Source organism: Phascolarctos cinereus, unplaced genomic scaffold, assembly GCF_003287225.1.
Source record: "Phascolarctos cinereus isolate Bilbo 61053 unplaced genomic scaffold, phaCin_HiC Scaffold_726;HRSCAF=1367, whole genome shotgun sequence".
In the NCBI taxonomy this organism is placed as follows: domain Eukaryota; kingdom Metazoa; phylum Chordata; class Mammalia; order Diprotodontia; family Phascolarctidae; genus Phascolarctos; species Phascolarctos cinereus.
The window spans coordinates 120,276,801-120,304,557 of record NW_027556098.1 but is presented as its reverse complement, the minus strand read 5'-3'; the positions used below and the strand labels follow the sequence as shown (position 1 = coordinate 120,304,557).

General features: G+C 38.9%; 1 protein-coding gene across 1 annotated transcript; it reads left to right on the top strand.

The window, feature by feature from the left end:
* The first annotated feature begins 346 nt into the window (after nt 1-346).
* RNF168 (ring finger protein 168) lies at nt 347-27,757 on the top strand. Its single transcript, XM_020986043.2, is given in 8 exon segments — nt 347-545; nt 1,260-1,596; nt 9,553-9,629; nt 17,524-17,700; nt 20,936-21,057; nt 23,474-23,561; nt 24,268-24,955; nt 24,958-27,757. Coding segments are annotated over 7 exon segments (1,704 nt in total). The 5' UTR covers nt 347-545; nt 1,260-1,295; the 3' UTR covers nt 25,209-27,757.

The window sequence follows — 27,757 nt, the reverse complement described above, 5'->3', positions numbered from 1 at the left end:
GGAAGAACCGGTCCTAGTTTAACGCGGAAGAAGGAGTAATCATAAAATTGACCGGGAAGCGAACGGGGACGGGGGGGGGGTAACAATGACGTAAAGGCGGGAAATGTCTCAGGCGCCCGCCGATTGGCTGGCCGGAATAGAAGGGGGTTCAGCAGCGCGAAGATTGCGGAATCCTCGTAGCCGGAGCTTTAGCCCCACCCCGCTAAGCCGCTTCCAGACAGAAGGTTGGAGGAGGCTCTGCCTGCCGGATGTGACGTCTAACCCCTTGAGACTGCGGCGGCGTATTCGGGGGTGGGGAGGAGGAGGAGAAAAGGCGCGTGGGGGGGGGGTGGGAGGAGCGCGCGGGACTGGCCTCGGCGGCGGCGGCGCTTGCGGCGGCGGCGCTGGCTGGAGGCCCGCCGTTGAGCGAGGCGTCGCCGCAAGCGCTACCTCAGGTGTTGGGGAGCTGCAGCTGCCTCCGCAGCATCCGCGGAAGAAAGACGGCCGAAGCCGCGCGGCGCGACAGAGGAGGGAGCAGGAGCCGCCCTGCCCGGGCCGCCTGCTGTGTGAGTGCAGGGTCAGCCTTCGAATCCGAACCAGGGGCCAGGGGCGGGGGTCGCCGAGTCCTGGGGGCTTGGAGGGAGCGTTTTGCACCCTTCCCTAGTGCTGTCTCCCAGAACCGGATAGGTTCTGATCCGGACGCAGTCCCCTCCCCCACACCTCTGGCTCACAAGTCCCTACTTGTGGCTGCCACCCCCGACGGGCTTTTCATTCATTGCCGGATTATGTCAGTGGCATTTAATCTACGGCCAAAGCAATGGCAAAATGGATTTAATAACCCCAATTTTCTCCAATCTATACAAACATCCTCCCAACAGAGGATGAAGAGCCACTGCCGGGTTGGAAGGATAAAGAGAGATGATGAATGAAATGCACCTTTGTAGGGTGCATCCGAGGGCCAAACCAACCTAAGGGAAGGTTATGAAAAGGGAACAGGAATCAGAATCTCTGTGTGCTGTTCAGGAACTAGAATTCCCATTACTAAACGCATTATTTCAAATTTAAATTTTTTTTCAATTAAATTGCGTTTATTTATTGATTGCCTTCTCAGTGGCCGAGGGGAGGGCCTTCAAAGAGGTAGAGAATTTGGAATTCAATTTTTTTTAAATTAAGCATTTATTTTCCCTTACATTCTATACTTGTTGGAGAAAGGAAAACAAAAGGCATTTTCTTAAGCACCACGTCTCTAGTTTAAGGTGTTTAAATATTCTCTCTTTTAGGTTTTGATGCTAGATTAAAGGCATTCATTCAGTAAAATGGCTTCAGCTCCCGATGCTGTGCTTTCTTTATCGGATTGCTTGTGCCAAATATGCACGGATATACTAATAGAACCGGTAACCCTGCCTTGTAGCCACACGCTTTGTAATTCGTGTTTCCAGTTGACTGTGGAAAAGGCTAATCTGTGCTGTCCTTTCTGTCGTCGGAGGGTCTCTTCCTGGGCCAGGCAACATGCCCGTGAAAATACTCTTATCAACGTGGAACTATGGAATAAAATCCAAAAAAATTATCCGGAAAAGTGCAAACATAGAACTACTGAACAGAGTTTGGATGATGACGGTGAGTAAAGAGAGTAAGTTCTTTATTTGGAAAACAATTAGCTTTTAAAGTCAAAAAATGGAGACGATAAAATACTGCGGGTATCCTCCTTAGTAAATGTTTACAGATATCCTTATAGCATAGCTATAGAAATAGTAGGAACTCATTGTTGGGCTTACCTTTACCCTCTCCCATTTTCAGCGTTAGCTGTATTTTTGTCTCTCCATATTTCCAGCTCTGTCAGATAAGCCTTTTTTTGTTGTTTAATCATTTTAGTACTTCTCCTAGATTACCTTCTTTCTGTTGTTCAGGCATATCTGACTCTTCATGATCTCATTTGGAATTTTCTTGGCAAAGATACTGGAGTGGTTTGCCATTTCCTTCTCCAGCTCATTTTTACAAATGAGGAACCTTGGGCAAACAGGGTTAAGTGACTTGCCCAAGGTCACCTCAGTGTCTAGGTCATGTTTGCCCTTCTGGAATATGAGACTTTCTGACTTCAGGCCCAACACTATCCACTACTCCATCTAGCTGCCCCAGATAAAGCCCAAGCTCTTCCAAAAAAATGAAAGTGGGCAGTGTTCAAGAAGTGTGGACTAATGAATTCCAAGTCCTTAACAGTTGGTACTGACATACCCAGCGTTTTCTTTCTGTCCTTCCAACATGAAACTCCTTAGTTTCTTTTCCTTGCATTTCATTTCAGTCCAACAAGAACCGGGCTTGGGTAGTAAAGTGCTTAGCATAATACTAGCATGTAGTAGGCACTATATAAATGTTTATTCCAATCCACCTCAGGAGATAATCTCTTGCAGGAAACCTTCTGTTGTGATTACAGCCCACATTGCTATTTTATTGCATGTATTGTCTATGCCAACGTCAGTAAACTGAAGCACTCACTACTTGTTTTTAAACAGCTCCCAAAGGGCAGCTAGGTGGCTCAGTGAATAGAGCTCCGGCCTTAGAGTCAGGAGGACCTGAGTTCAAATGCTGCCTCAGACCAAACACTTGATACTTACTAGCTGTGTGACCCTGGGCAAGTCACTTAACCCCAATTGCCTAAAAAAAGGGGGGGGGAGACTATGATATAAAAACAAAGTATATCACATTGATAAACAGTTCCCAACTAAGAACTGATTTAAAATACCGTTTTTAAAATGTAAAAACCATTAGCTAGCAGGCCTGCTAGAGAGGACCCCTGGTGTATGCCACACAATTCAGTATTTGATTATATTTTGGCTTATCCAGTATTCATACATATAACAATAGCACTTCTTACGTGGATAGCACTTTACACTTTTCATAGCAACTTCTCATAACTCACTAACCCAACAAGCATTTAAGTAGCTCTAGGTATGAGGTTGTGCTAGATGAAGATAAAGACAATATGTGAAAGATCTTTTCAAGGAAATTACATTTTGCTGTGGGGTAATGATATATAAACACTATGAAGTTGAGAAGGGAGAAAATTGTAACTAATGAAATTAAGGAGGGCTTATCTTGTGAGTTAGAACCAGTTTAAAAAAAAAAGACTTGTTCTGAAGACTTGCAGCTCTACACATTCAGCTTCTGATTCGATTCAGCAAACATGAAGTGCCTACTGTATGCAAGTTTTGAGGTTTACAATAAAAAGTAGAAGGGGAGGTTGAACTATTCATAGATTGAAAAGTGCAGTACAACGGAAAATAGATATGACTTGGAAAGAAGAATATCAGTGGGAAAATCCTTAGCATTTAAAAACAATTTTAAATTCTGCGGTTAACACCAAAGAGGAAGAAAATTAGTATGTCCATATACACAAAGGGAACTGAAAAAGTTGATTGTATGAGTATGAATCCCAATAACTATATCTTGCTTTTTTTAAGATATGTAAGTGTACTGTTTCAAATCTATGTGACTTTTTTTTTTTGAGTGGGCAACATTATCCCTAACCCCCCCCCCCAAAAAAAAATGTGAAAAGAGAATCAAAACCCTTGAAGCAAACAAGCAGTCAGGGAAAAACTAATTCATAAACTGGCCAAATCCAAAATGTCTCACACTGAGTCTGTCACCTGTCTGTCCAGGAGATGAGTAACTCGATTTATAATGGTATATTCTCAAGTTGGGGCTTTACATTGATCAGAATTTCTTAAGTTGTTGTTCCTGTTTTTTTCCTATGACAAAAATAGCTGCTATAAATATTTTTGTATAGGTAGATCTTTTTCCTCCATTAATTTCTTTTTGATATAAGCGTAATAGTGTTGCTGAATCAAAAGGTATGCACAGTTTTCATGGCTTGTTGGGTATAATTCCAGTTGCTTTCTGGCATGGTCACACCATTTTATAGTTCTACCAATAGTACATTAGTACATCTTATAGGCATGAGGTAGAATCTCAGAGATGTTTTGATTTACATTTCTTTAATATTGAGCTGGATTGATAGTTTAGATTTTTTCTTTTGAGACTTAACTCTTAATATCCTTTGACTATTCACCTGCTGGAGAATGGTTCATCTTCTGTATTTCAGTAAACTTGTTATGTATCTCTGTTAGAGAAATTTGTGTGAAAGCTGCTGCAAAGATTTTTTTCCCCTTAACTATTTCTCTTCTAATTTTAACTGCATTGATTCTGTTTGTGCCAAAACTGTAAAATTCTACGTAATCAAAATTGTTCATTTATCTTCTGTGATCCTCTCTATCCCATCCCTTTGTCTCACACCCTTCCTCTATTCATATTTGTGAAAGGTAATTCCTCTCATGCTTTCTTAACTTTTATATCTGGTTCAGTTGTCCTCTGAAGTTTGTGATAGGAGATAATCTAAACCCAGTTTGTGCTAGACTGCTTTCCAGTTTTCCCAGCATTTATCATCACATAGTAAATCATTACCCTAGTAGTTGGATCTCTGGCATTTTCCAGGGCATAATATCTAAGAAGGGAAGGAATAAAGTTTGTGACCTCACATCGGTCAGTGTACAAATGAACGGGAGGGCATTGATTGCAGTTGTTGGTGTGCTTCGTTTTTGAAGAGGCCCAACAACATCACACAGCAGTCTTGACTTGCCTGTGAATTGGATTCAAGTAAGGAAAAGCTGCGTGAAGTCGTCAGCCTCACTTTCTCTTCCAGAGTTATCAAAGTTTAGTGGCAAGACAAGAGTCAGGATGACTGGCCATGGAATGCATTCAGTGACCTTGTATTTGTAAATACAAATACACAAGCAAAGATGGTCCCTGGACATTTGACTGTTTCTACTGCTGGGATGAGATGAGAGTCACTGACTCTTTACCTTTTGGTGTGAGAAAGGACCACTGGGCCTTATCAGATGGTCTGCATGTATACTGTTCAGATCCCTGGTTATTTTCATCTAACCTACTAATGCAGGAGTTCTTTTTAATTTTTAAATCATATATACCACTTTGGTAATGTTGTAATTAAAGCCTATGGATCCTTTCTCTGAATAATATTTTTAAAGGCATAAATTGAAATATATAGTATTACAAAGAAACTAATAATTGTGAAATACAGTTATAAAAGTATTTTTGAAAAACAAGTTCACAGACCCCAGGTTAAAAAGCCCTGTATAGATTAATGACTTTTGAGCTCAGCTACCAAGAACTTTGATCAATTAACCAAATCAACCAGCCATATTTCCAGAGCGCTCTGATCAGCATATTACTCACTTCTTGCCAGAAAGATAAAGACAAAGTACAGAAAGAGAAATATATGTTTTTAGATTTTTCTTTCTTTTTTTTAAAAAAACTTGAGGGGGTAGGAGGGGAGAAAAGGATTTAGTAATGTGAAAAAGAAGAGAGCCTTGTTTTTTTTTTTAAACACACAGAGGAGAATAAAAGGGGAAGGACAGACAAGGAGGACGGTAATGTGTGTGATTTTTTTTCTTTTTTCTGCACTTTAAAAGAGCAATAAGTGTGACTTGAAACTTGATTTCATATAGAATTATTTTGTGTTCTTTGGGTAGTTTTCTTTTGTTGCTTCCTGAAATATGATGCCTAGGCTCTTTTTCTGGTTATGGCTTTCAGGTAGTCCATCTCTCCTCAATCTGTTTTCCAGGTCAGTTTAAAATATCTCACTTTTTTTTTTAAGTTTTTTGACCTTGTTTTATTTTTTGTTATCGCATGTCATATTGGTCCATTCTAATTTTCAGGGAGTCTGCCACTCAGGTCAGATTTTGTACCTCTTGAGCCAAGCTGTTGATTCTCTTTCCAATTCTTTTCTTCCCATAACTTCGTAATTTTTTTCCTCAGGAATTCTAGTTGAACATAAGTCCAGCTATGTTTTTCTTTGAGGCTTTGCTCACAGATGTTTTGGAATCATACTTTTCTTCTAGGTTTGTCTCAGTGTGATGAATTCCTTTTTTGTTTGCTCATTCTTTCGCCCTGCTTTCTAACTTCTGATTTTATGTTAGGGCCAGGCTCTGAACACTTCTGGGCGTAACATCTAGGCTGCGCTTTTGCTCTTTTGGGTCATGATGCTGCTTTCTCAGGGTATTGAGTACTGTGTTATTCCAAGATCTCAGGGACAGCTCAGGCTGGGGACCTGCAAGCTTTCATTGTTCCCAAAGTCTTCTGATCCAGGGCAAAGTCTGATCACTATACCCCTGGTCTGTCTGACCCCTCCAAGTTCCTGGCTGTGTTTGGATCTAAGCAACACATCTGTGAACTTCCATTGGTTTGAGTTGAAATCAGCCAGGTGGAAAGCTCTGTAGGTTCAGACTTACAGATCTGTAAGTTCTCCTTTGGTCTGGGATTCCTGCTGTAGTTATTCTGCTTCTGTCATCAGACTGGCCTGGGGCCAAAACTGAGATTCTCAATTCCAGGTTCAGCACCTCAAAGCTGCTGCTTGCTTAGTACACAGCCTGTGGCTTGGATGAAGATCCCTTGCTCAGTCCACCCTGGATCTGTCCCCCAGAGCTGGACAGTGAGAAACAAAGCTGCCACTTGATACCTTTTCCTGCTTCCTGCGCAAAGTCAGGACTCTTGAGTGTGGGATCTCTTTTTGCCTTGGTGTACAGCCATGGGCAGATCTTGGTTCAGTCCCCACATTAAAGGGCTGTCCGGCTACATCTGGCTATGATTATCCCTGTTATTGGCAGATCCTTTTGCCTCTCTTTGTTTACCTAGGTTGGAAAAATGACTCGCTGTGATTTTTTTTTTCCCCTCTTGGGTTCCTAGTCAGGAGTCAGTTTGGTGCCTTTTCTAGATCTTTTGGGGGAGAACTCTGCTGCACTTCTCCCTGTTATTCTGCTATCTTGTCTGGTCTGTAGTAGAGCTGATAGTTGAAAGTGGGAGCTGGTAAGATCTCCAAAAGAGGTGGTATGGAGGAGGAAGAGTCTCCGTGGTGCCCCAGATAGGGGGCAGTATATGGATAGTGGCACTTTGTCATGAGCTCTTTCTCCCTTCTTTTTGTCTAAAAACCTCTTGACATCACCTGTTCTCTCCCTTTCCCCTCAGTTTCTGATAATTAGGTGACCCTTCTGTTTACCAAAGATAGCCCCTTTGCATGTCCCTTTGAATCCACACACAGCCCCCAACACTTCAGTCACCCCATCTCTCTCCCTAAAATCTAGCATGCTTCTATGTACTGGTTCACCACAAGATTCAACCATCTTCTCAAACAGTTGTCTTATGTCTCTCCTCCTTTTCTCAGCTGAATACCCAGGAAACATTATTTATATTCATTGCCTCCGCTTCTTACCTCCCAACTACTCCTCAGCCCATTGCAATCTGACCTCATCAGTTCTGCCTTCTCTTCCTAGCTGTGTGACTCTTGGCAAGTCACCTAATTGCCTCACTTAAAAAAAGGAAGAAAAGAAAAAGAAATTCTGCCTTCTGACGACATCACTTTGAAACATTTGAACACTGGAAACCACTGTCTCCAGTTACCATCAGTCTCTTGATTGGCATAACTGAAGGCCTTTTTCTTAGCCCTCATCCTTCTAGACCTCCTGTCTGCTGCTTTTGACCCAATTGACACCCCACCACCACCACCACCCCCCTGTCAGTTTTCTGGATACTTGTTCCTTTTGGGGTTTCCCAAACAATGTTCTCCTCTGGTTCTCCAACCTGTCCAGCTGTTCCTCCTCCATCTCTTTTGCTCTCTCAGTATCCATCACACACACCCTAATTGTGTGTGTTCTCCAGGGTTATGTCCTGGGCCCTATTTTTTTCTCTACAATTTGTGACCTTGTCAGTTCCTATGAGTTTTATTGTCATCTCTATGTAGATAACTCCCATACCAACATTTCCATTTCTCTCCTTTGAGCAACAGTCCTACGATACCAGTTACCCATTGGACATTTGAAACTGAATGTCCTATGGACTGCTCAAATTCAACACGTCCAATGGAACTCATTATCTTCTTTCTTCTAAATTTCCTTTTTCTGTTAAGGGTGCTTCTATTTTTCCAATATTTTAGGTTTATAACCTTAATATTATCCTTTCCTATTCACTCTCCTTTATCCCATATGGCCAGCCCATTGCCAAACCTTGCTTTGTTTTTTTTCCTTCCTCAGCATTTCTCCTTTCAGACTCCTCATCCTTCTCATGTGAGTATACTCACATAACCACCACTGTCGTTCAGGTTCTTATCACCTAGATTGGGTCGTCTGATTTTGGACTTGATGCCTCAAGGCTTTACCTTGAGGTCCCATCCTCCACACAGATGCAGATCTGACCATGTCAGTCCTCAACCTCCTCAACTCCAGGAGCTCCCTCTTGCCTCTGGGATCAAATATAAACTTGGTTTAGCTTTTAAAGTCCTTTACAACGTGGCCTCAGGCTATTTTCCCAGACTCCCTAACCTGCGCTCCACTGTCCAGTCAGGCTACCCTTTTCTCTCTTCCTCACACATGCTGTCTGCTCTTTCTGTGCCTTTGCAGTAGTCCTTCTCCATGTCTAGAGAGTGTGTGCTTCCTCCTTGTGTCATGGCTGAAGCACCGCCTTCTTCTGTTTGATGCCCCCTCAACTTTTGGTGCCCTCTTTCCCTCTGACTACCTTATTTTTAACTTGTTATTTATCTTCTGTGTTCCATACATGCTTATATCTGCAGTTGTCTCCCTTTGTAGCATGTAAGCTCTTCAAGAGTAGGAATTATTTCATTCTTTGTATTTATGCCCGCTGTGTCTGGCATGAAGTAGACTTTTAAGAAAGCAGTTAATAAATGCTTATTGATTGATTCAGCAAAAGAGTAGGAGGAGGAACCAGGAGGGAGCAGTAGCATGAAAACTCAGAAGAAAGAATATCTGGGTCACCTATGTTGAATGATGCAAAGAGGTCAAGAAAGTGAAGGATTGAGAAAAAAGCCTTGCAATTGATTTAATAGATTGGTGCCCTTGAAGAGTTCAGTTTCAGTTAAATATTCTAAAACTCTAAAAACTGCCAAGTGAGGAGTGTGTGCCACAAATTGATAATGTACTGCAAGAAAAAGTACTTCCAGGGCCAGGAATAAATGCCGGCATAGCTCAGTGTCTGCTGTGAAATTTTCTTCCAACTATGGAGAATTTTTCAAAAGGGGAGCTGGGGGTGGAGGGAGCAGTTAATCAGTTTGAGGACAAGAAGAGAAAATAGATAGCCAGATGAGAGAGAGACCCAAATTGTATGACTTCCAAGCTAGTTCAATTTTTTAAAAGGACAGAAGAAACATTTGAGAAAGGTACGTAGAGGAGAAAATTTAAGCAAGTTTCTTTTAATTATCTTTCTCACCTGAGTGAAGGTACTGTCAAAGTAGTAAGATTATAAAACATGAAATCAGACTATTTTATAATTTAATCGTCATATTTAACTCTTGCAAAGAATTTGTTACCTTTGCCTGTGAGAGACACCTGTCTGAAAACATACATTGTCATTGTCCTTCATGTAAAATCATTATGTTGAAGTGTGAAATCAGTTGTATATTTCATTTTCTTCTTTTGTTTTATACTAATAGACTAATTAGCCAAAATTTGTGTTCTCTATAGTAAATATGTTTTGTCTTTTAATCTGAAACAGTTGATGTATACAAGCCACATCATCTGCTAAGTAAGCCTGGGGAACTGAGGCGTGAATACGAAGAAGAGATTAGCAAAGTAGGTGCAAATATTAATTCCTTTACTATCTAAATAATGTCTGTGTTGTATGCTTATACTTTTTAACATTCTGTATATACTCTGTAGGGCAGCTAGGTGGCACCATAGATAAGAGTGTGGGGCATGGAGTCAGGAAGACTCATCTGAGTTCAAATGTGGCCTCAGACACTTCCTAACTGTGTGACCTTGGGCAAGTCCCTTAACCCTGTTTGTCTCAGTTACCTCATCTGTACAATGTGCTGGAGAAGGAAATAGCAAACCACTCCAGTATCTTTGCCAAGAAAACACCAAATGGGATCATGAAGAGTCAGATGTGACTGAACTGAACAACAACATACCTGTAGTGCTGACATACAAATATTGGCTATCGAAATAAAGCAATTTCTTTGTTTTAAAAATATATCCTAGATAATTGGTTTTGATGTGCCCGAAACAATACAGAACTAGACTTTTGGTAATAAGTGGCCTTTTACAATGATGTGAAGAGGTCCTTGACATTTTTTTTGAGGGAAGTTATTTTTCAGTTTCCCATTATCTTAAGAGAACCATGGAGTAGGGTGTATTTAAGCAGGAGATAGAAGATCTTTCCAGGCCCATCAAGATGTGATTCTTCTTTAAAGAATAATACTTGTTCCTTCTCCAGCTCATTTTACATAGGAGGAAACTGAGGCAAACATTGTAAAGTGACTTGCCATGGGTCACACAGCTAGGAAGTGTCTGACGCCAGATTTGGACTCAGGAAGATGAGTCTTCCTGACGTCAGGCCCAGCACTCTATCCATTGTACCGCCAAGCTGTCCCTATATATATACTATTGAAGTGTTGATGGGGACCTTTTCTGGAAAGATTAGAGACAATTGAAGACATCTGTGCTAAAATTTCAGTCTGTTTTCCATGTTATGTTGAATAAAGTTTTAAAGTTATTACTTACTAGTTTGGCTTTATTATTTTTTTTTTTGTCTAGGCACTGGGGTTAAGTGACTTACCCAGAGTCACACAGCTAGTAAGTGTCAAGTGTTTGGTGTAAGGCCAGATTTGAACTCAGGTCCTCCTGACTCCAGGGCTGGTGCTGTATCCACTGAGCCATCTAGCTGCCCCTAGTTTGGCTTTTTGGTTTTTTGTTTTGGTCTGTATTCAGAAGTTCTGGATACTTTTAGGGGGTATTTTTAATCTATTATGTTCTTACAGGATAGCTGTGATTGTTAAATTATCTCTGCGTATCCCCTCTGACTTGAATAAGATTCAAGTATTGTTTTAATATTTTGGGGCTTTTGCTTCCCTTCTGCCAAATTTTCTTCCGTTTAATTTTTCTTTGTGTACCATATTGGCTTTTATCTTTAGAGAAATTCTCCATTATGAAACCAGTTTTTTTTCTCACTTTAAAAATTTTGTTGAAAGGTCCCATTACTGACCTAATTATTCATTTATGGATTTTATTTCTCTTTAATTTTCATTTAGAGACAGCTAGTGACCTAAATGGATGGAGCATTGGGCCTAGATTCAGAAAGACCCCGGGTATAAGTCTAGTTAGACACTTAATAGCTATGTGACCTTGGACAAATAATTTAAAGTCCATTTGTATCAGTTTTCTCAACTGTAAAATAGGGGTAATAATAGCGCACACCTTTATTTTTTTATTTGTTATCTTTAAATTTTTTTATCTGTCGTTTATTTTTAGCATTCTTTTTTTTTTAATTTTGAGTTCCCAATTTTCTCTTCCCCCCCCGCCATTCAAGCAATATGATATCAATTATACATGTGAAATCATGTAAAACATTTCCATATTAGCCATGTTGCAACCAAAAAAAATTATAATAAAATGGGGGGTATGCTTCAGTTTGTACTCAGTTCATCAGTTCTCTCTGGAGGTGGAAAGCATTTTTCATCATGAGTCCTTCATAATTGCTCAGAGTTGTAATGAGGATCAAATGAAACATCATTTGTAAAAAGCATTTAGGACAGCACCCAACAAATAGCAGACACTATATACGTGCTTATTTATTTCCCCCTCTTTTAATACCAGTCTGATGTTTTTAATTATTGCATGCTTTGTGGAGAATTTACAGGATTCTGTCTTCTCAGGGACTAATTCACATTATTTAATATTATAGTATTTGTTAAGAGAGCTTTGTGTTCCCTGTGAGGTTTTACTCATTTTGAGGATCCTTTATATTGATTTGTCTGGCTTTTATTGAGGCTTTTTTAAATTATTATTAATTCATTTTGATTTATCAGCAATCACTTCAGTAGGCTTTTGAATTTTAAATTTTTCTCCCTCTCCCTCCCCACCTCCTTCCCCAAGACAACATGCTATCTGATATAAGCTATATATATACATTCCTATTAAACATATTTTCACATTAGTGATGATGTAAGAAAGAATTAGAACCAATGGGAAGAACCACAAGAAAGAGGAAACAAAACAAAGCAGAAGGGAAAAAAATAGCAAATAGCATGCTTTGATCTGCATTCTAACTCCATAGTTCTTTCTTTGGATGTGGATGGCATTTTCCATCATGAGGCCTTTGGAGATGTCTTAAATCCTTGTATTGCTGGGAAGGGTTAAGTTTATCAACATTAGTCATTGCACAACATAGCTGTTATACTGTGTACAACATTCTCTTGGTTCTGCTCACTTCACTCAGCATCAGTTTATGTAAGTCTTTCCAGATTTTTCTGAAGTCTGCCTGCTCATCATTTCTTATAGCACAACAGTACTCCGTTACATTCACATACCACAACTTGTTCAGCCATTCCCCAGTTGATGGGCATTCCTTTAATTTCCAATTCTTTGAGGCTTTTACTTTTAATAACTTTGGTGTTTTAGCCTTTTTCTGATTTCCCCTGTCATTTGCTTTCTGTCCCCTTTCTCATTGCTGGTGAGCAGACTTCTAAGGCTGGACTGTAAGTCTTCTCTTCCTCTTCATCCTGTCCTCACCATTCCCTCTACCCTTTCATATTTTCCTCTGACTTCACTTTCCTCACTTCCTGTGCTTAACCATGTAAATAACTGGTTCAGCGTTACACACTGTACTCTCAAATTCCTTGCCTCGTTGACTTTATACTACTCATACTTTGCCAAACCTCAATCATGGATCGCTTCCACTCTCTCTCTCCCCCCCCACCCTCCATCCTACTCACATGCTGCTTGAACAGAGCTGGCTGAGTGTTGCTGCAGGGCTGCCACTGCTGTGGACCTGAGCCCTGTCTCTCTTTGCTGAGGTAGGGTCCTGCTCTGGGCACGTAGGCAAGGACCCTCACCTACCTCTCCCTGGAAGTCTTAGAGAAAGAGAGTTTACAAGAATGAATGGAAACTTTCCTCTTAATCTGATGCTTCCCACCTCCCCGTCTGCAACCAATCACATTTGTCCATATCCCCAATTCCAGAAAGTTTTCCAGGCTCCTAGAGAGGATCAAGCATTGTCTTTTCAATTGCCTTCCCTAGTGCCATGCACCGAAGTGCCTCAACAGAATCCATGTGACACAGTTCCCATTGGCTTCCTAAATGTCACATGAATTCTGAACAGTACAGTTAGCACAGTTCTTTAGGGAAGGCCAACCAGTGGACCTCAGTATAAAAATTATTTAAATTTAACATGTCATTATTAATTTCTTAGTATTTTTCAGTGGGATTAAGTGATAATCCTTGCAGTTTCAGTATTCTAAGGAGCAAAGCCCTATCCTTTTACACATACTAGGGGGTGTGGAAATATAGAAACAGCACATTATGGGAAACATCATAGTACTTAAAATATTTTTAATTTATGGAATAAAACATTTCCGTTAACATAATACAATAAAAAGATGGTTGTACATGAAACCGCAAATCCACTATGTACAATTTGCTATTCCTTTTAAATATGCAACAAAGTTAATTTCCTCTCCCCCTTTTTCTTCCCTCCCCCACCCCACTGCCCCAGAGATAGCTACCATTAGACGCAAATAGGAAATATATATATGCGAAATTATTCATATATCCTTTATAGTTAATTTAGCTATTTATAATAGCCAAAATGACTTGTTTAACTCAAAGTCATTCTTATATTACTGTTGCTGTGTACAGTGTTCTTTTCTGCTCATTTCAGTTTTCATTATTTCATTTGAGTTTTTCCATGTTTTCTGAGATCATTGGGCTCATCATTTCTTAGAGCACAGTAGTACTCCATCATAATCACATACCACAACTTGTTCAGCAATTCCCCAATTGATGGGCATCCCTACAGTTTCCAGTTCTTTCCCACCATGAAGAGAACTGCTGTAAACATTTTAGAACATATAGGTTTTTTCCTTTTTACCTAATCGTCTTTGGAAGTAAACCGAGTAGTGGTATTGCTGGGTCAAAGGGTGTAGGCACTTTAATAACTCTTTGGCCTTAATTCCAGATTGCCCTCCAGAATGGTTGGCTCAGTTCACAATTCCACCAACAGTGAATTAGTGTCCTAATTTTTCCATGTCCCCTCCAACATTTTGTCACCTTCCCTTTCAATCATTTTAGCCAATCTGATAGGTATAAAAATGATATCTCGTGGTTGTTTTAATTTGTTTCTCTAATCAATAATGATTTAGAGCATTTTTTCACATGACTATAAATTATTTTGATTTCTTCGTTGGAAAACTGCCTGTTCATATCCTTTGACCATTTATCAATTGGGGAATGACATTCTTCTTCTTCTTCTTTTTTTTTTTTTGGAGAGGCAGTGGAGTGAAGTGACTTGCCATGGGTCACATAGCTAGTAAGTGTCAAGTGTCTGAGGCCAAATTTGAACCCAGGTCTTCCTGAATCCAGGGCTGGTGCTCTATTCACTGTGCCATCTAGCTGCCCCAGAAATGACATATTCTGAAAGATTATACAAAATCCTTTATATATTTGATATATGACAGCTTTCTCTGAGAAGCTGTCTATAAAATTTTTCTGCTTTCTTTCTGATCTGGGCTACATTTATTTGTACAAATCCTTTTTAATTTAATGTAATAGAAGTTATCCATTTTTTGCCTAACTTTGCTCATTGTTCACCTTTCCACAAGTCTGATAAGTAATATGGCCCATGTTCTCTATATCTAGGTCATTTATCCATTTTGATCTTATCTTGGTAAACGGTATAAGATATTAGTCTGTGCCCAGTTTCTGTCATACTGCTTTCTGCTTTTCCCAACATTTTTTTTTACCAAATGAAGACTTCTTATCCCAAAATCTTAAGTCTATAGTTGTCACATATAAGGTTATTATATTTATCTGCTGCTGTAAATTGTATATCTACTTTGTTCTATTGATCTACCTTTCTTTTTCTTAGCCAGTACCAGATAGTATTAATAATTATTGCCTTGTGATATGGTTTAAGATATGGTACTGCTAAGCCTCCTTCCTTTACATTTTTTCATTAGTTCCTTTGATATTCTTGACTTTTTGTTCTTCCAAATGAATTTCGTTATTTTTTCTAATTCAGTACAAAAAAAATTTTTTTGGTAATGTAGGTAGGATGGCATTGAATAGGTTAATTAAAGTTATACTTAATATATATTTATATGTTACACTTAAAGTTTTGATGGCCTCAACAGTTCCCATGAGTTTAATTTTCATCTCTGTGCAGATGTTGCCCATGTAGAGGGCCGATCTTGAGAGTCTGATATGGGTTTAAGATCCAGGACAGAGTTTGACCCAGGCTTTCACCCAAAGGGCTCAATAATTGAGAAGCACGGTTCTCCAATCTCTCCCTGTTAGGAGGTTCCTGAGACATTCCTTCTCACTCTTTGAACCTTAGATTTACATATTCACTCCTCTATACAGGCACCAGGAAAAAGCCTTGGAATTTACAACTCTATCTAGGAACTCTGATAAGGAGGAGATGTATGTTATCACATCCTTAGCAGATGTTTCTGGAGTGTCTCATGGGGAGGACTTTTTGAAGTTAGGATGGATTTTCTCTATATATCCTATACCCTCAGAAAAATAAACTGAGTCACTTTTTCTGCTTCGCCTGGTCCACTTCTTCATGTCTTATTTCACGCCTTTCTGTTCGGTGTACTATCTGGTTGCGGGCAACAGCCTAGATCTTTAAAACCAGCCCCACTTAGTCCTGATCCCTTGATCTTCCTCATCAAATGCCTGTTGGTGCATGCTCAACTCAATGATCCACTGACACCTCAAAATCACTTTACCCCCCAAAAATTGCCCCTTTTCCAAACTTTGTTGTTGTCAAGGACTTCACCATTCTACCAGATTTGCTTCCTTGGATTTATCTTCAACCCCTTACTCTCTTTTTTTTGTTTTTGGTTTTTGTTTTTAGGCAGTTGGGGCTAAGTGACTTGCCCAGGGTCACACAGCTAGTAAGTGTCAAGTGTTTGGTCTGAGACCATATTTGAACTCAGATATTCCTAACTCAGACCCAGCTCTCTCTCTCTGTTAGACCACTTAGCTTGAGGCAAGGATATCAACCAGGAGATTATCAGAATGGTCCGGGTTGTGGTAAAAGCAAGACTTGGCAACAGATTTGATGTGAGGGATGAGTGAGGAGCCAGGGATGATACCAAAGTTCTGAGCCTACATGACTGAGAAGATGATGGTGCCCTCAACAGCAATAGAGAAGTTTGGAAGAAGAGTGGGTTTTAGGGGAAAGATGGTGAATTCTCTTTTGAATACGTAGAATTTGTGATGTCTACTGGACATCCAATTTGTGTCCAAAAGGCTGTTAGTAATGACACTAAAGCTTACAAGAGGTTAGGACTGGTCTATAGATCTGGGAATCCTGCGTAGGGAAGCTGATGAGATCACCAAGTGGGAGAGAAGTGGGCCCAGAACAGAACCTTAGGGAACACTCAGTGTGTGTTGCTTGAAAATCTAGCAAAGGAAACTGAGAGGTCATACAGGTAGCAGGAGAATCACGTATATCTCTACCTGTGGGATGGGCCATTGTGCCCCTTCATCTTCAATGACCAACCTTTAGATAATGAGTTTTCCATAGTTTTTAGCTAGATGGTTCTTGAATAGCAGAAGCAATCTGTGTCTCCAGGATCATACTTCAGATGTATGACAAAATGTCATATGTTATTGATAGGATTGAACCAAGATAGAAATGTTTTAATCATTTTGGTTTGGCATGCCAAATTTGTATTTCAATTGTAATATAACCTCACATATTAGAAATTGATTTATAAAAGTATTTCTTCGAAGTCTTGTCAGCAGCCTGAAAAACTCAGTGAGACAAAACCAGGTTAAAATGTAATTGAGAAGGGGCAGCTAGGTGGCACAGTGCACAGAGTACCAGCCCTAAAGTCAGGAGGACCTGAGTTCAAATCTGGCCTCAGACCAACTACTTGACATTAACTACTTGTGTGACCCTGGGCAAGTCATTTAACCCGAATTGCCTTTAAAAAAAATGTAATTGAGAAATGTTTAACAAAACAAAAATACGATACGGCATAGATATTAATTTGTGGTTTCCTAAGTCGGGATGTGGCCTGTAAGAATCTGTTTCGAGTTAACACCATTGTTTTTAAAACAATAAGCCCATTATTTTAAGATTTTGCATTCTCTTACCAGCACATAGCATTTGAAAATTCAGTCAGGTAAAGGGTTGTGTAGAGTGAAATATCAGCAGTTACAAAATGTCCTAAAAGATGAGTTGAATCTCTGTAAATGGTGAGGGTAAATATGAAGTAATAGATAATTTAAATTTTTTTCTACGTAATTCTTTTCTCCTCCTCCTTTCTCATTTCTTTCCTCTATTACTAATTCTCCCAAAGTATTTATTCATTTTCAATTCTGTATGTATATCCAGAAAATGTAATTTTGGATCTTTATTTACTTATGAAGAAGATCACAGGGTGATACGTTAAAGTTGAGTCTTAATGTGTTGGTTTCCAAACTTGATTTTTTTTTTTTAATGAACAATTTTAAGGTGGAGGCAGAAAGAAGGGCCTATGAGGAAGAAGAAAGCAAAGCAAGTGAAGAATACATTCAGAAATTGTTAGCAGAAGAGGAAGAAGAGCAAAGGCAAGCAGAAGAGAGGCAACGAGAAATGGAGGAACAACTGAAGAGAGATGAAGAACTGGCCAGAGAAATCAGTAACAATCTTGTAAGTCCACTTTGGGGATTGAGGAAATGGGAAAATACTTGGAGTCTGCTCTAAGTCACATCTGCTCTATCCTGATACTGCTTGATAAAGGGAAGCAGTTTAAATTTGTAACAACTCCAAAATTCAGATTTTTATTTGCCTCATAGTTAAAATATGTTTATCTTTTATTCCATGTAATTTAAATTAAAATTTGTAAAATGAACCAGAAATTTGACACCTAGAAGATATCTAGACTTCAGTGAAGCAGTGAAGAAGGTGAGATATATATCCAGTCAAAACTCTTCAATTTTTACAGCTGAGAATATTGAGGTTAAGTAGTTTGCCCAAGGTTACATAATGTGTTATAGTTGGAATTAGGATTAGAGATTCCAGATCTTCTGAATCCTAAATCATTACTTTTTTTACCACACAGTGTCCTTAGAACTTTGATTTTATAAAGTATGCAATTCACGGTAAGCTGAAATCATGTTTTAGTATATTTTTAGTGTAGTCACCAAGCACAGTCTAGAAGAAGTGAAGAAAAGTCCATTTGGGACATGTTTTATCCTATTTTCCTGTCTCTTCAGATGCTATTACTCCAACCTCAGTGGTCTCGTCACTTAGGTTAAAGTAGTTGCCTTATTGTTGTTTTATTTGGGAAGATAGTTCTCCATTACATAAACAAAGTTGCTAGTGGATGTGTTTTTCTTACTTTGTTCTGAAAAACTTGTGACTGAAATGCACTTAGTTAAGTTGAACTTTAAAGATCACATTTACATTGAATGCATGACGAGTTGGAATTTAGGGGCACCTAAGTGGTGTGGTAAATAGAGCAGTGGCCCTGGAGTCAGGAGGACCTGAGCTCAAATCCAGCCTCGGGGGCATAACACCTAGTAGATGCCTGACTCTGGGCAAGTCTCTTAACCCCAATTGCCTCACATTTAAAAATAAAAATTAAAAAGTTGGAATTTATAGATTACTTTTCTTTTTATTATTGATAAATTTTGTCTTAACATGGCTAATAAAGACCCAAACCTCAAAGTATACTTTTTTTTCCCCCAGCAAAAGACAGTTTATCAGAACATTCATCATATTGGGCAGACTCTTAAGGAATCTACGCATTTGGCTAGATTTTAAGAATCTGAGCACCTTAATGGGAAAAAGATGGACCTTATGCATAGAAAGACTATGGGAAGGATCTAGGAGTGGCCAGGTAGTCTGTGGGGACTGTGAGGTAATAGAACACCAGGGACCTGGACCACCTGGTCAAAGGAGAATGGAGCCTAGCTAGGATTAAGGGGTGGGAAGAGGGGGGGCATAGAGAGGTAAGACTATGGATGGCAAGACTAGGAGAATGGGGAGATTGGGCTTAGCCACAATGAAAGGCCAGTTGATGGGATTGTAGCCTTAGGCAAAAGCTAGAGGTTTGGCCATGTGGTAAAGTCCAGGGTTTTTCCTTTCTGGGGTCCAGATCTCAACCCCATCATTCCCCCCTCAAACAAATGGGACCCAAATTCTTTTGTAAGGCAAGAAGGTCTTAGCTTCTGAAACTGATTCCTGCCGACAAGGGGCATAGAGCAGTCCCTGCCTTGAGGGGGTCCCCAAAGAGGAGGTTGACTGGAACCAAGCACGGGCTGCAACCAGGGAACAATGAGTTATTGGCTGGTACCTGTTGTTTGCTACCAATTGCAGGCGAATGACCGGTTGTCAAAGTTTGGCCGTTGCTAGTGGGGCCCACACCGTAGTGGGTGAATTCAGAGGTGGGGGAGGGTGGTGGTGAAACTCTTTTTTCCTATGGGAGGGATTAACAGATACCTTCTAGACTGAAGGGAAGGGAGTGAGAGAAGGGACTAGCCAGGGCTGTAAGAAGGCATTTCAAAACTCCTTAATGTTCGATCACAAAGCCTCCAGAATCTGCTAAAATGTTTTTAGCTGTTCTAACTTTTCCCTGTAACCTCCATGAGCGAGGATCCAGGGGTTTAGAGGGAAGGGAATAAGTAAGCCTCAGGGAACCAAAAAGCACCTGCAGTTTTCCCAATTCTCTAGCACCAAGAAAATTGACAGAATTGGGCATATGCTTCTGGATAGGGTGTCCGTCCTTGTCCTCTGTGCTCTGGAAGGTGTACCCGGGTACATGGCCTCGAACCAAACCAGTGGACCAAGAGCCTGAGAACGGGAGAATGTCAGGCCAAGATCGAGACAGCCTTGTGACTGTCTGCCCAAAAAGCACCTCTGAAGCCTTTGAAGAGTGACCCCCACTGCAGGGCAAGAAAGAAGTGGGGGGAGGCTTACAAACCTTCCAATCTTGGCTAGAGAAGACCTTGGGGTTAGGCAGTTTTCCCCATACAGGCCACCAAAATGTTGAGGTTTAGGAGTGCTGGGACCCCAAAATCACAACACACCAGTGCTTCCCAAAAGAATTCAACCCAACCTTCTTTCAGCCAAAGACAAAGTTTATTAGAACATCCATCATATTAGGCAGACTCTTAAGGAAATCTGAGCTGTGGCTAGATTTTAAGAATTTGAGCTCAAAATATACTTTAAAAAAAAAACTGTTAAAGCTCCACATAATAGGTCTTGTGACTGACATTATGCAGTCATCCACTTACCTTTTGGTAAAAGAAAGAAGCGTTGTTCTCTGTACAGGGTGATGTCTTTTGTTTACGTGACTGTATGTGTAAATCATCTTTTGGATCTATTATCTCTTGGATTGCACTTAGAGAAACATAATTTCAAGTTCCTGTAATAATTAAACCCATGCTATTGAATACCTGTCTGAGTAGCTCCTGGAGGTCAGTTACCCCACTGAAGAGTCCTGAGACAGAGAAGATATTTTAATTAATGAGTTATAAATTGTCACTTGTATGTCATTTTAAAGTAGGTGGGTACTTCTGGTGTTTAAAAGTGTTATTAAAAGTGTATCTTTATAATTTAAGTAGTCTCTCTGAAATGGTATTTACATTGTTTTTTATTAGACCTGTGATTTAATGTCTGGGCCTTCTGGGAACTGAGTATGGCAATGCAGATGGATACCTTCTTTGGAACTTAAAATAAGTCGTACTGGGGCCACTGAGAGCCAGGACTTGACCTCAGCTCTTTCTTAGTCCAAAGACAGGTCTCCATCTACTATGGAGAGTAAACTGAAGCCCAGCTCCTATTATAATTTTCTCATAAGTTCTTAATTGTAAAAATAGTTTTGTATATAGATATAATATAAAAGTCTCTGATGTTTTCTGAATATTTTCTTTTGTTCAAGAACAAACTAAATGAGAGAAGTGTCTTTGGCTCTCCTTCAAATGCTAAGCAGTCTTCGCCAGTTACCAGCAAGTCACAAAAGAAGATTAAGAACAAGTTAAGTGTTGCTGGAAGTATTCAAAAGTAAGTCACTATGGCTGTTACTTTAATAAGTATTTAAGGAACTGCTATATTCCTGTTGTTGTATGATGTGCTTTTTTACTTCTACCAAAATTTCCTCAGCTGGGGTCTGTGGCCTTTTAAAAATATTTTGTTTACTCTTTTTCAGTATAATTGGTTTTCTTTGTAACCCCATGTATTTTGTTTAATATGTTTACAAACATTCTGAGTCCATAGGGACCAACCAACGAGGTCCATAGGCATCAGCAGACTTCAGAAGAGTCCATGATACGAAAAAGACTAAGAACTCCTGTTCAGTACCTGTGCTAGACAAAATTTGATGCAAGGACTCTATTATAATTCTCCAGGTGGTTGGGGTTGATTTATAATGAAAAGATTCTAGTGTTTAAAACATTTAACCTCTTTCATATATATTTTTTTCACCTTATTTTTATAAATGGTGTGTGCATGCACATATATATATATATATATATAATTTTTTTTAAAAATTGTTTTATGATATCCTGTACCTCCTATTGGCACTTTTTGACTGATGATTTTATTAGCCAGGAGCCTGTATTAAAGTTAATGTTCTGAATTAAAGCTCAGACTTGTGGCCTGCAAAACTCCTGTAATGCAAGGTAGATAATGCTAATTTGTGCTTTTTGGGGGGGGGCGCTAGGCAGTGGGGTTAAGTGACTTGCCCAGGGTCACACAGCTAGTAAGTGTTATGTGTCTGAGGTCGGATTTGAACTCAGGTCCTCCTGAGTCCAGGGCCGGTGCTGTATCCACTGTGCCACCTAGCTGCCCCTAATTTGTGATTTTCTAAGCCAGCATGCAGCCCATATGCACATGAACAGCTAGGTGGTACAGAGGCTAGAATGCCAAACCTGGAATTAGGAAGATTCACCTTCCTGTTTTCAAACCCAGCCTCAGATACTCACTAGCTACATGACACTGAGGGGAAAGTCAAAGTGGAGATAGAATCCAGGCCTTAGACCCCATGGCTAAAGTAAAAAGGAAGTAACCAGTAAAAGTATCAGTCATGATAACAAGATTGTGGAAGTTAATACTATCTAGTTTAAGAATGACTATGGGAGGTTGGAGTACACAGGCTTTTAATGGTGAGCTGTTTAACCTTTTTTTTTTTCTTAATATAATTTGCAAAAATTCCTCTTCTCCACCCCCCCCACCTATTGAGAATTGAAAGAAAAACAAAACCTCTGTTACAAATGTGTATAGTCAAGCAAAACAAATTTCTAAATTGACCATATTGAAAGGAAAATAAAGATAGATTTTTTAAAAAAATATAGAGCTATGGATGTGTAAGTAGATACAGGTATATAAGGTAGATGCAGATCTGTACCTACACATACATATATTTATATACACCTCTATCAGAAGGTGGGTAGGATGCTTTACCGTTAGTCCTCTGAAATCATTGTTGGTCATCACACTGATCAGGATAATTACATCTTCCAAGCTGTTTGTTTTTACTTTATTGTTGGAAGTCTATAAATTGTTCTCCTAGTTCTATACACTTCATTCTCCATCAGTTCATATAAGTCTTTCCAGTTTCTTTGAATCCATCCTTTTCATCATTTCTTACAGCACAATAATGGTCCATCATATTCATGTACCACCACCTATTTGGTCATTCCCTGTTTGATGGGCACCCTTCAGAGTCTCATTCTTCATTATCTCAAAAAGAACTATAAATATTTTTGTATACTCTTAGTTAAGAGTTTATTTTGATTAGGCCTAATTGCTTCTTTAATCTGTCCTCTCTCTAATTCCCCTTCTTTTCTCTTTTGAGTGAAATATGTTTCTCTAACTATGTGGTTGAATGTTCTTCTTTTTAACTAGTTCAGATGAGAATGAGGTTCACATTTCAGCTGCTCACTCCCTACTTCTTGTTTGTATAGACTTAACTTTGCTTTCCCCTCATCAGACCCTACACTTATTCCCCTTCATTCTCTCCATTCTTCTAATATTATCTAATTATGTTTCTCTTTACTCTTGTATTAGAACTTTGAAATTTCTGTGCAACTCTATTCTTTTCATCAGGAATGCTTGCAAGTCCTTTGTTTCATTTAAGGTCCATTCTTTATCCCCTTGTTTAATTATACTCAGTTTTGCTGGTTAAGTTAATCTTAGTTGTAAAACTATGTTCTTTGCATTCTGGAATATAATATTCCAAACTCTGTACCTTCAGAATAATAACTCCTAAATCATGTCCTCATTGTCTGCCAGCCCTCTTTGTGTGTTTCCTTGGACAAAAATATTACTCACTGTGACTTTTTCTTGGATTTTCCTATCAAGACTTGGCCTAGTATGTTTTCCTAGATCTCTTTGGAGGAGGTGGGGTGGGGTGGGGAGGAAGTATTAAGTGTCTTTTTCTCAAAACAGTTCAACTTTAATATATATTTTCTTTTTAAAGGTATTTGTCACCAAAGTCCCAGTTGGCCTCAGTACAAACACCTCAACCTGAATTTGCAGCAGAAGATAACAGGTGTTCTATATCTAAGGTATTTTGGTGACAAAGAAATTCTTATAGCAGTTTATTGATTGTTTAGCTCTTTCAAAGATTTTGAGCAGCATATGAATGAAAATATATAAATGTTTTTCTTAAAACTGTTCACATTTTTCCCCAGTTTGTCAATTAATCATTGAGAACATCTGAAATAGACCTGGGAAGCATAAAATTAGAAGGTTTCTTCTTAGGGTCTAGGTGAACACCCTGGAGTCAAGGAATATATAAATGCAATAGGTTAGACCAAACCAGGAAACCCACAGGGTCCCAAAAGGTAGAAAGAATAAAATCAGGGTGGCAGCACCCAGGTATTGATTGTGAAGTAAGTTCTGCTAGAAACCAAAAGTTTCTTACTAAAGTAAGCTGTTGTCTCAGTGTTTTAGCTCTGTTTGCTTCAACCTGTAAGCTCCAGAAATGGGCAGGGAGAGATAGACAAGTATATGGGCAAAAAAAAAAAACCAAGGAAAAGTCCTGACACTATGAAGTATGTTGAATGTAAGCAATAGTCTGGTGATCAAAAACTGAATCTTCAACATTACTTTTAGTAGCAACAAAAATTAAGTAGTAGTGTCCCATTCAGATGGAAATACTAAAAATCATTTTTCTGAGGGACAAGTATAACTTCCCACTTAGCATTTGGCAGTAGCTGACTTTTTGCTGGTTTTGCTGAATGTTACTTTATCTTTTTTTTTCACCTGCAGGGTGTTAGCAATAATGTAGGGAGCCCTGTATGTCAAGAAGAAGAAGATGAGGATATGCCAACATTATCTCCACAAGCATGCCTTGAGAGTCAGAGCAGAGTTGCAAAGGGTTCAATTACAGATTCGCCTATGCCTCTTTTAAGTGCCTTTAGCTTGGAAGAAGAATGTCTTGAGAAAGAAACTAAATCACGGGTGAGTAATCCAAACAAAGCTACACATGGACATTTTTGTACAAATCATGAAGGACAAACCGGATTTCTCTGTTCTGCTGAGGCTATAGCCACATCTCCTGGCAAGCCAGAGAATGGACACGCCATATCTAATCCAGCAGAAATAACCAGAAACACCATTGTTGATACAGAAAATGAAGAAAAGAGTCTGCTGATTGATAAAGAAATACCCAAAAGAAAAGATCAGGAATTTCTTTCTGGAATAGTTAGTGATTCAAGCAGTTCTGCAAAGAGAAGGAAATTCTGTATGGATACTTCTTCAAAACAAGAAGAGACAGACCATAACATTGCACAGAAGCTGATAGATTTGGAACACCTGCTCTTTGAGAGGCACAAGCAAGAAGAGCAAGACAGGCTGTTGGCCTTAGAGCTTCAGAGAGAGGTAGATAAAGAGATGAAACTGAATCGGCAGAAGGGGTCCCCAGACGCTTATCTCTTGCGCACTAAAGTCTCCTTGCATGCGACGAATCTCCAAATGGATGGAAAAAGTATTCCAAGGAAAAGAACTGCAAAAAGCAACCTGAAACAGAGCTTTCCAAACCTCGAATAAGCTCAAAAGATGAAAACTGGCAGCCTTCTCCTATGATCCAAAAGAAAACATCAGCTAATAAGGGAGGAAAGACATCCAACTCTTCCAAAAACGCACGTTCTCTACGGCCTAGTAATACTCAGAAAAGTATTTTTCAGATGTTTCAACAAGCTGCAAAATAATGAATGTGTGGAGGGGTGAGGAATAAAGGAGTAAGAAACAATTGTAATGTTTGCATTTTCAACAGTACTCCTATTGGTAAATGCTTTTAGTGCAGTTTGTTATGCAGATGTACCTATTACTTGTAGTTTCTCTGTCAGAAATCTGATTACAAGAAAAGTTAAGAGAAAGTGCTGCTGTAAAACTTCTCTTCAGATGAACTTCCAGCAGTCAACAAAGAAATTGGTTTTCTGTGTTGGCAGTAACCAAAGTACTTTGAGATGGGGGATGCCACTATCTGGAAGATGTTTTAGACCATACCATCTCCATGAAATCTTCAAACATCATAAATGCTGAAGCTTTAAAAAAAAAAATCTACTCATTGTGGTTGATACTCCTTGTTTATTCAATTCTATCTCAACAAAAATAAAGCAAAAACTTTTCTGTTCTCAGGCATTTAAAGAATGAAGATAGACTTTGATATTGAAAGGAGGATGAAGGTATTGACCTTCCCTATCTCCTTGCTACCTCCCTAAATATGTTTAAAGAAGCACTTAATAAGTCATGGTTTCTTATCACTATATAATATAAATTATAACTCATCCTCCTAATTAGGTTTTAAATACTGTAGTAAAATTTGTTTTTTGTAGAATTGATCAGAATCAATGTTATCCAGGGAAAGAAAAGCTAATTTTTGGAAAACCGAAAATGGGATTCTGACAAGGAAGTAGCTGCAACTTTAAAGCAAAAAAGTCTGGGAGTGAAAGTGAGGCAAGATAAAGTTTGACAGGGCGGGAAATGTGAGGCTGAGCAATTGGAACCCGGACAGATTGGTAGTTGACAGGTCAACAAGATATTCTTTGCTTTGCATTGGTCATTGTTTTTCCCTGTGAGTCATTTCAACACCTGGGTTTTTGACAATTTTTTAAATTAAGTGACTTTTACATTCTTTTTTTAAACCAGGTAGTTTGGTTTTGGAAGCTCCCGTTTCTGTTTAAATTGCTATTCTGAAAAGGTGGGTTGTTGGGGTTTTTTGGGGTGGGTGTTTGATTTTTTGTTTTTTGCTTGTTTTTTATTTTTTTTACTGATTAGGCAATAATGTCCTAGAATCTATTGTGTTAAAAAATCAGGGACTTGAATGTTAGGATAGCTTTGACCAAGAAAAACCAGTTAGTCCATTTCCTACTTGTTACAGAGCTCATTGAATGTTGTGGATTTTTACATGAAAGATTAAAAAGTTGGGAAAAGTATGATGCTTATTTTTTACCTGTTAAGACCATGTCTTAAGTGGCTTCACTTAGTCTCTCTGATACTAGTTATTATTGTTAACACAACAAAAGTTTAAAATGACGGTTGAATGTCCTAAAGTTGATTTTTTTGTTGCTATTGGAGGAACTTGACAAATTTCATAATTGAAATTTTTGTCCAGTTGGCGTTTGTACTTGATGGAATGTGTGTTGATTGGAAAACTAGATCAAATTATTAAATTTTTTTTTAAGGCCAGCCAAATTAAAGCCTATTAACCCTGATACAAATTTATTTTATTTGCCTTAAGGTAGTTAAAGTGGTTTAGTCACGAGTATTAAATAATGATCAAATCAGTCTACACTGGACTACTACTCCTTTTGCATATTCCAGACATGTTTAGGAAGTAGTTTACATTTTGATTACATAGTATTGGAATTAATTTTGTAAATCGATTATTTAAAACTTGAAACATTTGTCTATGAAAACAGTATTATAAATTGTGACTAGATTCTCTGACTAGCCCACAAGTCTATTTATAATTTTTTAACTCCTGGTACAGTGGTACTTAGGATGCAGGAGAGAGATGGAATAGCAAGAAAGTTTTGGTCTCCTTTTCTTAGGAGAAAACTGGCCCAGGTAAAATCTTGAAATACTGTTTGATACTTTTCCCTTATTTCTACATTCTTCTCTTAATTCATAGTAACCTTCATCCGTTCCTCTGTCTATGCAGTAGGATGTCAACAAAGCCTAGCTCTCTTCTCCAAAGTAAATATAGTTCCTTTATCTCCAGTTGAAACATCTTGTTAGACCAATGAAGGTGATATATTAACTATATGTCATAAGGAAAAGTCTAAATAATGTGAATACAGTGTACAGGTAGCTAATTGAGTCAACCTTCCCCAAAGTGTTTTTATTGTTATATGGAATCTTGTGTTCCAGATGTGTCTAATTTCTTGTGGAAGAGTCAGAGAAACCTATTTCACTAGGAATATTGGTGTTGCCATTTAAGTAGGCCACCTTGCTTTAGATTCTGCTCACAAAATAAATACATTTAATACTGCTTTCCCAAGGATCTTCCCTTCAGTTTCTTAATCCAGTGTTTTTCTAGAAAATGTGGAGATTTTTCATTGTGCCAGAAAGGAGTCTCAGGAGTCCAGAGCAGTGTATGTGTTAAGTCAAGGAGTATCTGTGTTATTCCATGCTTTCTGGTAACGTTACATGAAATTTCAGAAATAACCAAATTCATCTCCTAAGTTCCCTACCCCTACTGCCAAATGAACACTCTGGAATGGATAAGTCATTAAAGATCAACTTTATACTCAAA